This window comes from Rosa chinensis, chromosome 6 (assembly GCF_002994745.2).
Source record: "Rosa chinensis cultivar Old Blush chromosome 6, RchiOBHm-V2, whole genome shotgun sequence".
NCBI classification, from domain to species: Eukaryota; Viridiplantae; Streptophyta; class Magnoliopsida; order Rosales; family Rosaceae; genus Rosa; species Rosa chinensis.
In genome coordinates this window covers 46428578-46443496 of record NC_037093.1, presented here as the reverse complement: position 1 = coordinate 46443496, position 14919 = coordinate 46428578, and the positions used below count along the sequence as shown (strand labels likewise).

Here is a 14919-nt window from a genome sequence, read left to right as displayed (position 1 = left end):
AGTACCGCATGGGCCATGAACAGTACCGCATGAGAATTTAAAAAACAGGCCTGCTAATGGTAATTTATGGACTAAAAGTGTAGGTAGTGGTAATTTGCTATAAATTTTTTGTTGTCTTTTCTCTAATGTTTTGTGGTATCAACTTCTAATACCTAACATGTTCAGTGTTGTTGTTGAATTTGATTTTTTTTGTTTTTCAATTGTGATGCTTGGAACCCTAATAACCCAAATATTATCATCTACTCCTAAAACCCTAAACCCAAATTTGTCGTCTATACGTATATGCTTAATGCTTTTACGGTTTGATCATAGTCCTGCGTCTTGCACTATTGTTGTTATTGCAATTGTCATCCTTATTAGACTATTCTGAAAGAAGTTCCTTTTCTTCTGTTGGTTGCTGCGTCTATTTCTTTTTTTTTTTTTTTTTTTTGGCGAATGAAACATAACACAGTGAAGTTCAAGGAGATCCTGATTTACCAGAAAGCTAACTAACTAGATTGAGCTTTTGACATTAGGAGCAACTAGTCTAACAACACATCCTTTGCCTCTCAATCTCCCTATTCTGATAATATGAATTTTCATCGCTCTTTGCTTGACAAGCTCAAAAATTATGGTATCCCCAAGTGAAATCTTGTTCGCTTCACGAATTTGTGACCAACCTTATGTCAGGGTCATATAATCTGCCATCTTTTTTGTAAAATTTAGAAGCACGCAAACTAACAAGCCATGATCTCCCAGTTGGATTATACTATGATTGAGAATTTGCTATACCAATTTGTTCACTTCCCTTATTTTGTAGTTTGGGATTTTGGGAACTCCAATTTGTTTATTTGGGATCGATTGGTGCATGATAAAGGAAAGTTTGTTTATTTTTATTTTTGGATGAAACATGAACCAAAAATTTATGAACTTGGGTACTTTAATAGAGTTAAGTTTGAATCTTGATGGGAAAGGTTCTTGCCTCTAAGTTGTCTTCAATTTATTGATGCTACTTTTTTCTGTGTTGGTTATCAGCTTATAAAGATTTCAGCTAATTGCCTAGAGAACTAGACTTTTTGTATGATAAAGAGTAGAAGCTAGCTAAGCTTCATTGTGCACTATTTGTTAGATGTTGTTTGGTAACAGAGAAAGCATGTATCTAATGAGCCTAGGTAAATTGACTCTTCAGATTGATGTAACATGATCATCTGTTACGCTAATGTAATTTCTATAGGTTTTCCTCATCGGAAAAGATTTCGGAGCTAGACCGGTATACTTGTTTGCCCTTCTGCACCCAGAAAAGTTGTTGGGAGTTGTAACGCTCTTATATGTTAGACTAGGAAACTTCTAAAAGCTAGGAAACACAGGAGAAAGGAATATAGAGTCCTATATAATATCTATTCTATGATGGAGTTAGTACACTTTTTCTTCTAGTAATTCTATAGATGTGAACCTTAACCATATCCACTTCATAATACTTGGAAGGGAAGGAAATTAGTAATTCCTATATCACGAAGGAATTTTATATTTACAGTCCTCATTCTATAAGGGATATTTAAGACCTCTTTAAATACCCCAAAGCTAAGTAGAAACATTCATGTACTTTGCTCCAGGTCCGACAAGCTAGCTTTTAGTAAATTTCTTGTGCAATCATCTTGTGCATCACTGTTAGTAGGACTAGCTAGATTTTCCCCTCAAGAAAGTTAAAGACCTTGCGCTTCAAGCATAGACTGATCTCCTTTCCTTGATATATATAATTACAGTTTCCAAGCTGTGCTTACTTAGATCACCAACATAGCCCTTACACACTTCTGCTTCTTCGATCTACCCAAACTTAACTAAAGGGTAGGTGAGGTCTCCATTAATCATTAATCTCTATATCTTAAGTGAGTGACTGTGCAGTGCACAAAGACATGACTAGCACTCTCTCCCTCACTTTTACGCATTAGACAACAATGATAGTAAACTTAAGGAAAAACTTGGTTATGAAATAACTTTTAGTCATTACCAAAGCATAGTGAAATGGTTTAAGAAACAATACACCAATTACTCTCAGCTTATGCGCCATAGTTCTGGATTTGGGTGGGATCCCATCACAAAAAGATTCACTGCTGATGATGAAGTATGGGCAGATTATTTGAAGGTGAGCTTATTGCCTTTTCGTTTATTCTAATTTGGATTTATAATTACTTCAAATGTTTATCATCATATTGACAATTTTTTTTTTTTCCTACTAGTCACATCCAACGCATGGGCACTTTCGGTCAGAAACTTTTCCAGACTATGAGGACTTGAAAATTGCAGTTGGAAATGGAACTGCAACTGGAATGGGCTCAATCAGTCTAGGTGATGATACAGATGCAACAACATTTGGAGCGGAGGAAAATGAATCTTAGGAATGATTTTAAATTATTTTGTTTCAATTGCAGCTTGTTTTGAATGATTTTAAACTTGTGTGTGATGGATTACAACTTATTTTTTGTTTAAATATTTATGATATTTGATTTGCTTTTGAATGAATGTTAATATGAATAGTGACATTTTTATGTTTAGGTGCTTTCTCTATTAGCAATGTCTGAAATGGACATGTATGGAGCTGATGAAGAGGAAGAACAGTTTTACGAGGCTGTTAAGATATTATTAATGGCAATACAAGCAATGGTTTATGTGTTATACGACCTTGTATTCAGCATACGTGGTGAACGTATTAGACGTTCACTGACTCGGCGACCAGTGACATCAAGTGGATACATATATATGCACAAAATATTAGACAGAGACCCTCAAATCTTTAGAGAGGTGTATAGAATGTATCCTGACGTTTTTCGAAAATTATGTAGCATCCTAAAAGTGAAAACACCTTTGCGAGATACAAGACACATTTGTGTTGAAGAAATGCTCCCAACCTTTCTACTTGTTGTCGGCCAAAACAATCGATACAGTGAAGCTCGGCTGATATTTGAGCGATCTCATTTCACTGTTAGCAAAAGTTTCAACAAAGTCTTGAAGGCCTTGAATACAATAGCACCGGAGTTTATGGCTAAACCTGAGTCTGTGCCACCTAACATAAGAGAAAGTACAAAGTTTTATCCTTACTTTAAGGTAAGCAATGCAACTTTTATGGATGGTTATTTATTTCATTGTACAGTAATGAAGATATTATTTCATTTTTCTTTTCAACTATTTTATATCTTTTTTCATTGTTTCAGGATTGCGTCGGAGCTATAGATGGCACACATATTCCAGCAACGGTAGTTGGACGTGAGGTTAGCAGATATCGAAATCGACATGGGAAGATATCACAAAATGTATTAGCTGCTTGTAACTTTGATTTACAGTTCACATATGTAATTAGTGGATGGGAGGGTTCCGCTCATAATTCAAAAGTATTGAATGATGCGATTTCTACACGAAATGGACTCAAAGTGCCACCAGGTATAGTTTTACTTGCATAAAAAAAGTTCAGAACACTTATTACAATTTATGTCATATAACATGCTAATTGCATATATTTTTTTTATTATTAGGTAAATATTACTTAGGGGATTGCGGATTTCCAAATCGACGCCGATTTTTAGCTCCATTTCGAGGTACTCGATATCATCTCAAAGATTTTGGTGGTGAAGGAAACCATCCTGTCAATGCAATTGAGTTATTCAATCTTTGTCATGCTTCCTTGAGGAATGTCATTGAGAGAATATTTGGAATATTTAAGTCGCGTTTCACAATCTTCAAATCAGCACCACCATTTTCATATAAGACATAAGCAGAGCTAGTTTTGGCTTGTGCAGGACTGCACAATTTTCTTCGACAGGAATGCCGTTCAGATGAATTTCCTCCCGAACCAGAAGAAGATCCGATAGACAATCACGAAGATAATTTTGAATGGGATGATTTTCAAACCCAAGATCAGCAGAGAGAAAATGCTAATGAATGGAGAATGAGTATTACTACTCATATGTGGATAGATGCCCAACCAAATGCCAACAATGAAAACAATAACAATGAAGAAAGTGAAAATGAAGGAGAAGAATAAATCATATCATTGTTTCAGAGACGTCTGCTTCTTTAGCATGAAACTTTTTTTTTTCCCGTCTCTTATTTTTGGTACCTTTTGGTGGATTATATTTGGAGATTTTTCCTTTATTTTCTTATACGTTTGTTTCATAACATTATTTGAGCTTCTCTGATTTCTACGCTAATGGACGTTAGTTAACATAGCTACTGCATCCTATTCTATTCTCTGACTCATAAACTAGCTTTTTTTCTTTCTTTCTTTTTTGTAAATATTGTGAAATCTATAGAAGTCATTCATATAAAGTCTGTAGATTTTTATAAATCAGTAAAAAGTCTATGCTAAAAGTCAATGGTTTTAAGAAATCAATAGAAGTCTATGAACTTTTTATAGAGTCCATGGACTTTTGAAAAAGTCTATCATTTAAAAAAAGTCCACATAAATCCAAATACAATACACCCCCCTACGGTTTTCAGATTCTCCAGCTATGCATGTAAAGAAGTCTTGAGTTGGGTGTCCAGATTTTGAAACCGCGTCGAGGAGACGAAGCGATTGGGAGCCATGAGCCACCGCTTAGTGGTCGTATGGAAGAGTCTCGACTGGGTTACAGAGGCTATAGAGATGGATCTACTTCCGATATCATTACTTCCACTCAAAGCTCTTTACTGTTATTGGTTTTGCATCCTCTCTTTGAAATTCAAAAGGGTTGTGTCATTGTCTTTCTGCCCTTCCTCTTCAATTTTGGTGCGGATCGGGAATTTTAGATCGGTATCTCAGTGCCTTCAACAGTTCGACACTTCGACTAGCGGTGATCTAAAATCCGAACTGTCCATTCTGCCCTCCAATTACCGCTGTAGTAGAAGATTTTTAACCCTGACCACGTATTCTTTCTAACGTGAATTTGAAAGGACTATTATGCCCTTCTGTTGAGGCCCGTCAAAGGCGTACGCTACTCCCGGTGTAGTCCAGAATTATGCTATATATATATATATAGACACACACACACACACAACTTTTCTCTGTTAAGGAGGTCCTTAGATATTAATATCTAAGAATTTCTTTAATAGACCCACTTTTTGATCGCATATTCACATCTCAACCGTTCAGTTCTTAGGTCTTAATGTATAGATCACTTTTGCAAATTTTCAGTAAAATTGATGATTGTTAAGGTATCGAACCAGATTAAATCAATGAACGAACCGAGTCTGTCCAACTTGAACCGTTCGTGTTCATAATTGTAAATCACAATTTTGAATGCCTTAATGATTATCAATTTGGCTGAAAATTTGCAGAGATGATTTGCTCATATATACTTAAAAATGAACGGTCGAGATGTGAATATGCAATCGAAAAGTGGGTATATTAAAGAAATCCTTAGATATTAATATCTAAGATTGTTAAAGGAAAAACATATTATGTGCCTTCGTCAAAGCGACTGACGGAGAGGGAATCAAGGAATCGGCGATTACCATCAATCAGCACAATTATAGATCAATCAGCATTCAATGTATTTAATGTACTTAATATTTCCGTTGTAATTCTATCCCTATATAAAGGGACTATGAAATGAAATGAGTAGACCAATTCCAATTGTCATTTTACTTTAACACGTTATCAGCACGCTCAGAGCAAATAGCCAAAAGAAAAAATCCTAATTTTCTAGTTTCTTTCCGTCGAAAAAAAAAACCCAAAACCCTAAGAAGAAAACAAAAACATTTTCTTCTTTTATGCCGCCACTGTAAACAAAAAAAAACAAAAAATTCCTCTAGCAGCAGCCCCACCCTCTGCCATCACCACCGCAGTACACCACTACCAGCAGCCACAGACCGGCCTCCAGCCTGCCCAGTCGGTCGCCTGCTGCTCCGATCTGACCACCGCTGCCGGACAGCCAGATCGATCTTCCGGACTACAGCCCCGCCTGCGCAGATCCCAGCAGCCCACTGCATCGCCTCCTGCAATACACCGACCTGCACAACCCAGCAGCCCTAGCGTTCGCTCATTCGTGCAGCCTGCCCAACCGCGCAGCCCACCAGCGTCTGCCCTTCACCGGCCGCAGATCCCAACGTCCTCCAGCCTCGATTCCGTTGCTACTGCTCCCCATACCTGCGGTGCTGCACCTTGCCGTCGATCCTAGCAGCCTACCGACCCTGCCTAGCCGCGGCCTTGCACACCCCGCCTTCCCGCCGCCGCCCACGACCTGCGTCAGCTACTCTTTTGCAGTTCTGCAAACCAAAAGGAAGAAGAGCAGAAGGAGGAAGAAGACGTGAAGAAGAGGAAGAAAAAAAAAGAGAAAAAAAAAACCCGGCCCAAAGAAAAGGGACCCGGCCAAAAAAAAAAAAACCTGCAGGCCCAGAAAAGAAAAACTGTGTGGCCCAGAAACAAAAAAAAAATAGGCCCTGCAGCCCAACAAATCAGCAAGCCCAGTAGAACCAGAAAAAAAAAAAAAAAAAAATTGCTACGCACGCCTGCATCAACACGCGCGTGCGTTAGAATTATTTTTCTCGAAACCAAGTATGTTCTCTTTTCTTTTCATACTATGGTATATTTAATTATTTATAATTAGAATTTTTTATTTTTGAGCATGCTATTTTATTGCTTGTTATATATGTGATATATATATTCGTGGAATCTAAAGCATGTGATTTTCATTTATGTCTACTATTTTTAAGCATGCTTTATACTTTATTATTTATGCAATTTTGAGCGTGTTTTTATTTTATTTACGCTTTTATAAATTATGCCTATGCATGTTTTACATTATGCTATTATTTATATTTTATTTTTACGCATGATATATGTAGCATATATTTTGGTATACATTTGTGAAATTTGAGCATGCCATGTAATTTATTTTAATATATGCTATGTTTTTATTATTTATTACGTGCTATGATTATTACTTGTTTAGAATGCTATACAAAAAGAATTGCGTTTTGCCATGGTAATGAAAGTACATGCGCATTATAAATACACACTTACTGTGATAAAGTATTTTCACATAGCATCGAAAAAATGTGACCATTATGAATCTTGGTCTTGAAATCTAATTCATATTTTTGGAAAATATTTTACGTGGATGTCTTTATGACTGCGTAATTTATATCTTCCCTCTTGTTTTGTGTAGATGGCTGATCCAACTCGACCTGAGTTTGACATTTTGGACTCAGAAGGACTTGAGTACCATCGTTGGGTTTCCGATATGGAAACTGCCTTTGTGGCAAAAGACTACACTGCCACCATTACTGACCCCAAAGATGATGAACTATCTAATAAGGTGAAAGCAGATGCCTTAATGTTTCTGAGGCGACATATTGATCCTAGCCTACGCTGGGAGTACCGTCAGTTGAAGACACCCAAAGAATTGTGGGATGTCCTTAAAGGACGTTTTGGAAACATTCATGACACTTTACTCCTAGAACTAGCTATTCAGTGGAATGGAATCCGCTTGCTTGACTATGAAAAGGTCAATGACTTCAACAAGGACATGTTGCGCTTAAAAGCACGTCTCAATTTTTGTGGAAGGGAAATCACAGAAGATGATATGATCTACAAGACTCTTACCACCTTTCCTAATTCAGCTTTTATACTAGCGAACCAGTATCAGTTGGAGTATGACAACAAAGGAATCACAACCTTCAATAAGTTGATAAGCCTACTGCAAGTGGCTGAGAGACATAATGAGATTCTCTTGAACAACAATGCCAGGCCCACTGGGACAAAGAAAATTCCGGAGGCTCATTATGGAAAAATGAAAGGTGGAAAGACCTCCAATGCAAAGGGGTTTAGACGTGTTGATCCTTACCCACGTGGCAACCATGCACCACATGGAAAGGGACATGGGGATCATGGAAACAAGATGCAAAAGGAAAGAGTTGACAATGAACCATGCTATAGGCGTGGATTCATTGGGCATTGGTACAAGAACTGCCAAGCAAACAACAGAGTAGCAGCCAATTACAAGAGGTATAGAGAGTCTAAAGAACAAGAGGCTCACTATATGGAAGAAGGAGGTCATGACCTAAACGTCAACCTTACAATTGCAGACTTCAATGGCAAAGAGGAACTTGCTAAATCAATGGATGCTCTCAATCTTGACTGATCTGTTTTATTCATTTTATTTTCAAAAGATAGTTGTGAAGGCATAATGCCTCATTTTTAATTAGACTATTATTTGGTCTTAAAGAATGGTTTGATGAATTAGATTTCTGAACAAAGACCTTGATTTGCTTATCGTTGGCTTATTAATAAATTTCAAATTTTATTCTGAAGCACTAAATTTATTCAAATTTATTTCTATACACATATTTACATGGTTCGAAATAGAACTATACAGATGTAAAGCAATACATCTAGAAAAGAGAAAAAATTATTAGAATGAAAAGAATACCATTCTACGCAAATAGAAATACTCTAAAGAATATGAGTTATATTTTCTAAATACCTCCCATTTATTTGTAGGAATGAATGGAGGAGAACTTGAGTGCTTAGATGATAGTGGAACTACCCACATAATATTAAGAAATAGGCAATTATTCATTGAACTAATAGCCTATAATTCCTCTGTGACTACGATGATTGGATTATCACAACTAATAAAAGGGCGAGGAACTGCCAAATTTTTGCTGCCTAATGGCACAACACTTAAAGTCACAGACGCTCTATATGCACCAAGAGCTAATCGAACCTTGTTAATGTTTCAAAGCAATTTGTGCCAACGGTTATCATGTAAAAACACACCGTGAGAATGGAACTGAATACCTTGATATTACATCTAATGACTGTGGAAGGAAATGCATCTTAGAGAAACTTATGAGTCAATCTAGTGGACTGTAGCTCACTACGATTCGGATCATTGAATCCTATACTGTCACCAACAATGAAATGTGGGACAGTGACTCATACAGGCTTTTGCATGACCGCCTAGGGCACCCCGGTCGTGAGATGATGATCCGTATTTTTAAAGAACCCACACGGACATCCCTTCTTTCGAGTGAAAAATGGGAGAAAAATCCGCCACACTGCAAAGTGTCGGTTTTAGTATTGCTCAAATGCAGTCATTGCCTTCTGAAGTACCAGAAGCACTACCTCCCTCCCATTATGCCTCATTGACTATTTCAAAGGCACATCACTCGTTTTGCAAAGCCTGCTCTTTAGCAAAAACAGGATCGAGACCTTCCTATGCTAAAGATACAAAACAAAACATTCCATTCTTACAAATGATACAAAGAAATGTCTGATGACCTATCCATCCAGAATGCGGACCATTCAAGTACTTTATGGTTCTAGTGGATGCTTCGACAATCTAGTCACATGTCAGTTTATTGTCCATAAGAAATTCTACAATACTCCTAGCACAGATTATACGTTTAAGGGCTCACCACCCTGATCACCCTATCAAGTCTATAAGGCTTGATAATGCTGGAGAGTTTACATCAAAAGCATTTGATGACTATTGCATATCTATTTGGATCGATGTAGAGCATCCTGTACCCCATGTGCATACACAAAATGGTCTCGCAGAAGCCACCATCAAAAGGCTACAGATGATGGCTAGGGCATTGGTTATGCGCACCAAACTGCCTATATCTGCATGGGGTTATGCAATATTGCACGCAGCTTTACTCATTCATTTCAGACCCACTGCTAGCCAACCATTTTCTGCGTACCAGTTGGTAACTGGATATGAGCCTGACATTTCACACTTACGCATATCTGGTTGCGCAGCATATATGCCTATTGCGCCCCCACAGCGCACTACAATGAGTCCTCAGAGACAATTAAGTATTTATGTTAGATACGAATCCCCAACAATTATCCGCTATTTGGAACCCTTGACAGGCGATCTCTCTATCGCTAGATTTGCAGATTGTCACTTTGATGAGACAGTCTTCCCGTCGTTAGGGGGAGATAGGAAAAAGGATTTTCCAAGAGAACAACAGGAATTGTCGTGGTTTGTCCCCACTCCGTCTCATTTTGATCCCCGCACTTCACAATGCGAAAGTGAAGTGAAAAGAATAATCGATCTTCAGAACGTAGCAGATTCGATGCCTGATGCGTTTACTGATATCGTAAAAGTGACGAGATCACATATACCAGCTGCAAATGTGCCTGCAAGGTTAGAAGTCCCCAACAAGGGGCACGGTGCCGCAGATAGAGGCACCACAACCACACTTAGTAGAGGTGTGGTTGAGGCCGTGGCTCCCCAAGGAAGAGGGGGAGGCCACTTGGTTCGATTGACATTCACCAAAGGAAGAAGAGGGTGAGTAAGGCACAAACCAATCATCAATGTATAGAATCCCTCTCATGAGATTGTCTCTGATTATAGTTATGTCCATGAATCAATACTGGAGGACGCTCCGATGTTAAAAATGATTCCAGAGAACAAAGAAATCTCAGAGGATTATGAGAGTGGGTATGAGTTGATAGAAAGATCTTCCATACACATTGATGATATATACTGTTGCTCAAGGAATCATAGAGCACGATGATATCGAACCACGCTCTGTTGCAAAATGTCAACAAAGAGCAGATTGGCCTAAATGGAATGAAACAATCCAGGCAGAATTAGATTCTCTGACAAAGAGATAGGTATTTGGTCAGGTAGTGCTAACCCCACCAAGTGTAAAGCCTGTAGGACATAAATGAGTCTTTGTCAGAAAGCGTAATGAGAAGAATGAAGTCTTGAGGTACAAGGCTCACCTTGTGGCACAAGGTTTCTCACAACGCCCTGGAATTGACTACGAGGAGACATACTCTCCCGTAATGGACGTTATAACGTTCCGCTACTTAGTTAGCTTAGTAATTTTCGAAGGATTGAAAATGCAGCTCATGGATGTGGTTACTGCATATCTCTATGGGGATCTAGATTCAGAGATATATATGAAAAGTGCCTGATGGCCTTACATTACCCAAGTCAAGTGACTCTAAACCACAGAGTGCGTTTGCAATTAAGTTGAAACGCTCACTTTACGGATTGAAACAATCCGGGAGGATGTGGTATACCCGTCTAAGTGACTACTTGATTGGGAAGGGATATAAGAACGATGAAGTATGCCCCCGCGTATTCATAAAGAAAACAAGTTCCGGATTTGCAATTGTAGCTGTATATGTCGATGATATGAACATAATAGGTACTCTTGATGAAATAAGAAAAACCGCGAGCTACTTGAAATCCGAATTTGAGATGAAGGATCTTGGGAAAACTCGATTCTCTCTAGGCCTTGAACTAGAACACCGAGTTTGTGGAATACTAATCCACCAGTCTGCGTATGTCCAAAAGTCAGGCGATATAACATGGACAAAGCACATCCTGCTAGCACTCCCATGATTGGTCGAAGTTTGGATGCAAGGAAAGATCCATTTCGTCCAAAGGAAGATGACGAAAAGGTATTGGGAGCTGAAATTCTCTATCTAAGTGCAATAGGCGCATTATTGTACTTAGCCCAATTTACTAGACCAGACATTGCATTCTCAGTGAACTTGTTAGCTAGATTTAGCTCAGCGCCAACGCAGCGTCACTGGAATGGTATCAAGAACATCTTCGATACCTAAAAGGAACCATTGACTTGGGACTGTTCTTTCCCTATAGAGAGACAAAAGGGACCGCATATGGAACTGCAATCCCTAAAGGAAACGTTGATGGCGAAAGCACCACTCACTACACTGAAACACCAAATGACGTTTTGGTTGGCTTTACTGATATTGGGTACCTCTATGACCCACATAAAGGTCGTTCCCAAAATGGTTATGTATCCACCATTGGGAACACGGCGATATCTTGGAGATCAACCAAGCAAATCCTTGTGGCTACCTCCTCAAACCACTCAGAGATTATTGCTCTACTTGAGATGGTTCATGAGTATATATGGTTAAGAGCTATCATTACACATATTCAAGGGACTAGTGGTTTGAGTTCTACCACTGAAGAGCCTACTTGCATTTATGAAGATAATGCAGCTTGTATCGAACAGATGAAGCTAAGATATATCAAAGGGATAATACAAAACACATATCGCCAAAGTTTTCCTACAATCAACAACAACAGACCCTCCTCGAGATTCAAGTGAATCAAGTAAGGTCTGAGGAGAATGTGGCAGATTTGTTCACCAAATCACTGCATAAGGCCACATTTGAGAAACATGTGAAAAGCATAGGAATGCGAAGACTTTCCAAGCTCACTTGATTAATGTAAAGATCAGGGGGAGTCTAACACACACATGTCATTCTCAAATGTAGAAGGTGCGTTGTGCTCTTTTCCTTCGACCAAGTTTTATTTTTTGTCCCACAGGGTTTTTATTGTTACTTGGTAAGGTTTTTAGTGAGACAACAACTTATGCACCATTTCGTCTTTGACTTGGCACAAGGGGGAGTATTAAAGGAAAAACATATTATGTGCCTTCGTCAAAGCGACTGACGGAGATGGAATCAAGGAATCAGCGATTACCATTAATCAGCACAATTATAGATCAATCAGCATTCAATGTATTTAATATAATTAATATTTCCGTTGTAATTCTATCCCTATATAAAGGGACTATAAATGAAATGAGTAGACCAATTCCAATTGTCATTTTACTTTAACAAAGATATATATATATATATATATATATATGTTGTAAATATTATTATCTATGCGGATGTCCATGTAAATACTCATTAGTTATGTATTTTGATGTAAACCCTAGCTCTATATAAATGAGGCTAATGAGACTGAATGATAACACTTCTACTTCTCCCAAAACTATTCTCTCTTCATCTTCTTTCTACTTTATAACACGTTATCAGCATGCTCCGTTCTATTTTTGTTTCCTACCTATATACTCCATGATGATCAAACAATTACGTGGGGCAACATTGTTTCTTGTGACCAATAACTTGATCTATGAGTATTTTTTATTACTCCTTTTCAATTCAATGCCAGAAGTGTTTGTAATAAATTCTATATGAGTTGCCATGACGATCAAAGATCCATTCGTTGGTTATATGATTTCTTAAACTTTCATGCATGTTTGAGCTTCTTTTCTTTATAATCCTTATAATCCGAAATCAGAAGGGAATTTGGTGAGTACATCTTAATTAAGGTAAGAAGGTTGTTGGAATTCTATATATGTTTGTATCAATACTCTGAGTATCATGGTTTTCTTTGGACAATTATACATCTTTCTCTTCTTCCTCTTTTCCCTTCGTGTGACATGACTTTGCTAAACCTCAACATTTTTCTGGTATTTTGGTATGTCTCTGTTTACAACGAAAGGCTACGAACGATGGTTAAGAGGATTTGTATCATTCAATATATAATTGGTTCTATAGCACTGTTTTTTCGATGAATGGTCTAAGCACTGTCAGTGGTCTCCAAATATCATTATCATGATTACATATTGTCTTGTAGGCTATAGGCAATTTCAATGATATTTACACATGGTCAATTGGTCATGCTTCCGTTTTGCATTATTTTTGAAAGTGAATATTTCCGTCTTTTAATTGAAAGATATCATTTGATACACCTTCTTCATCCGTTCGATTGGAAAAGTGAAATCGTGAACTCACACCCAAATTTAGTTGGGAATTTTGTAATCAAAATAAATCGAGACCTGAAGTCTCTTAATCTGATTACAAGAGGACATGAAGTTCCTCAAATTTTATGGAATGAACAAGGGCCAGAAGATCATTGTACCTATAAAATTGAGTATATAAACTCTCATATTTTTGATCCCCAATATAATAGGGCCGGAAGTTCCTCAAATTATTTTGGTATTGGGGTTCTCTCCTCCATATGACAATGTGAATTTGAAGTTCAATTTTGAACACTAGGCTAAAGCTAGAAGCTACGTTCTCCACAAGATAAAATTATGTTCTTGTGTGATTAGAGGAGAGAAAAAAAAGATGATCATTTTGTGAAGTTAAGCAGACTAGAAGTTCTGTGTAAATTCTTCATTAATGGAACCAGAAGTTTCCACAGTTAATTTTATTGTTGTTGTAGAGAATTGTAATCGTGTGTTTATTATTGATAATATGAGCCCTTTATATAGGGAATTACAAGGTACACAAAAGGTAATAGAATCCGAATACAATTGAATACCTAGAACACTTTTCTATTACAACTCTAAACCCTAGTTTGAAGAGGCACACATTATGTCGACATCCTTCAACACTCCCTCTTATGCCGCTCAAACTTGGCGATGACGCTTTGATTGTTGCCTTGTTAAAAACCTTGCTAGGTAACAAAAACCCTGTGTGACAAAAATAACTCTGGTCGAAGGACAAAAAGAGCACAGCACGTCCTTCACTCTTCGAGATCGAACATGTAGGCATCATGCCTCCCCCTGATGTCAATATCTCCTCCTGATTGCTACAATCATGGGAGTTCAGATAACTTTCTCAATCCGATGCTCTTCACATGTTTCTCGAAGGTGGATTTTGGTAACGACTTAGTAAATAAGTCCACTACATTATCCTCAGATCAGATTTGGTTCAATTCAATATTTAGAAGTGCATGTTGTTGCTGATTATAAAAGAACTTAGGCGATATATGCTTGGTGTTGTCGCCCTTGATGAAACCTAACTTCATTTGCTCAATACAAGCTGTATTATCTTCATAAATGCATGTAGGTTCATCTGTGGTAGACTTCAAACCACAAGTTCCTTAAATGTGTCTGACTACAGATCTTAGCCATATGCATTCTCACACGGCTTCATGTAGAGCAATAATCTCTGCATGATTTGAGGAAGTAGCAACAAGAGTCTGCTTTGTAGACCTCCAAGATATCACAGTGCTTCCCATGGTAAAGACATAACCAGTTTGGGAGCGACCTTTGTGAGGGTTCAAGAGATACCCTGCATCAGCAAAACCCATCAAGACATCTTTGTCATTTTGATGGAGGGGAAGAAGAGCACGAAAGGTGACGTTTTGCCTTGTGGAGTCCGAT

The 14919-nt window shown here is 37.9% G+C and overlaps 1 protein-coding gene across 1 annotated transcript; it reads left to right on the top strand.

The window, feature by feature from the left end:
* Window positions 1-2920: 2920 nt before the first annotated feature.
* LOC112171429 lies at window positions 2921-4106 on the top strand. Its single transcript, XM_024308613.2, has 3 exons — window positions 2921-3081; window positions 3189-3414; window positions 3807-4106. Exons 1-3 carry the CDS (start codon window positions 3016-3018, stop codon window positions 4013-4015), a joined length of 501 nt encoding a protein of 166 aa, XP_024164381.1. The 5' UTR covers window positions 2921-3015; the 3' UTR covers window positions 4016-4106.
* The last annotated feature ends 10813 nt before the right edge of the window (window positions 4107-14919 follow it).

Coding starts and splice junctions, on each gene's coding strand:
- LOC112171429 (XM_024308613.2), top strand. CDS start 3,016: ATGGCTAAACCTGAGTCTGTGCCACCTAACATAAGAGAAAGTACAAAG. Junction 3,082..3,188: donor AGTTTTATCCTTACTTTAAG/GTAAGCAATGCA, acceptor TCATTGTTTCAG/GATTGCGTCGGAGCTATAGA. Junction 3,415..3,806: donor TGGACTCAAAGTGCCACCAG/GTATAGTTTTAC, acceptor AATGCCGTTCAG/ATGAATTTCCTCCCGAACCA.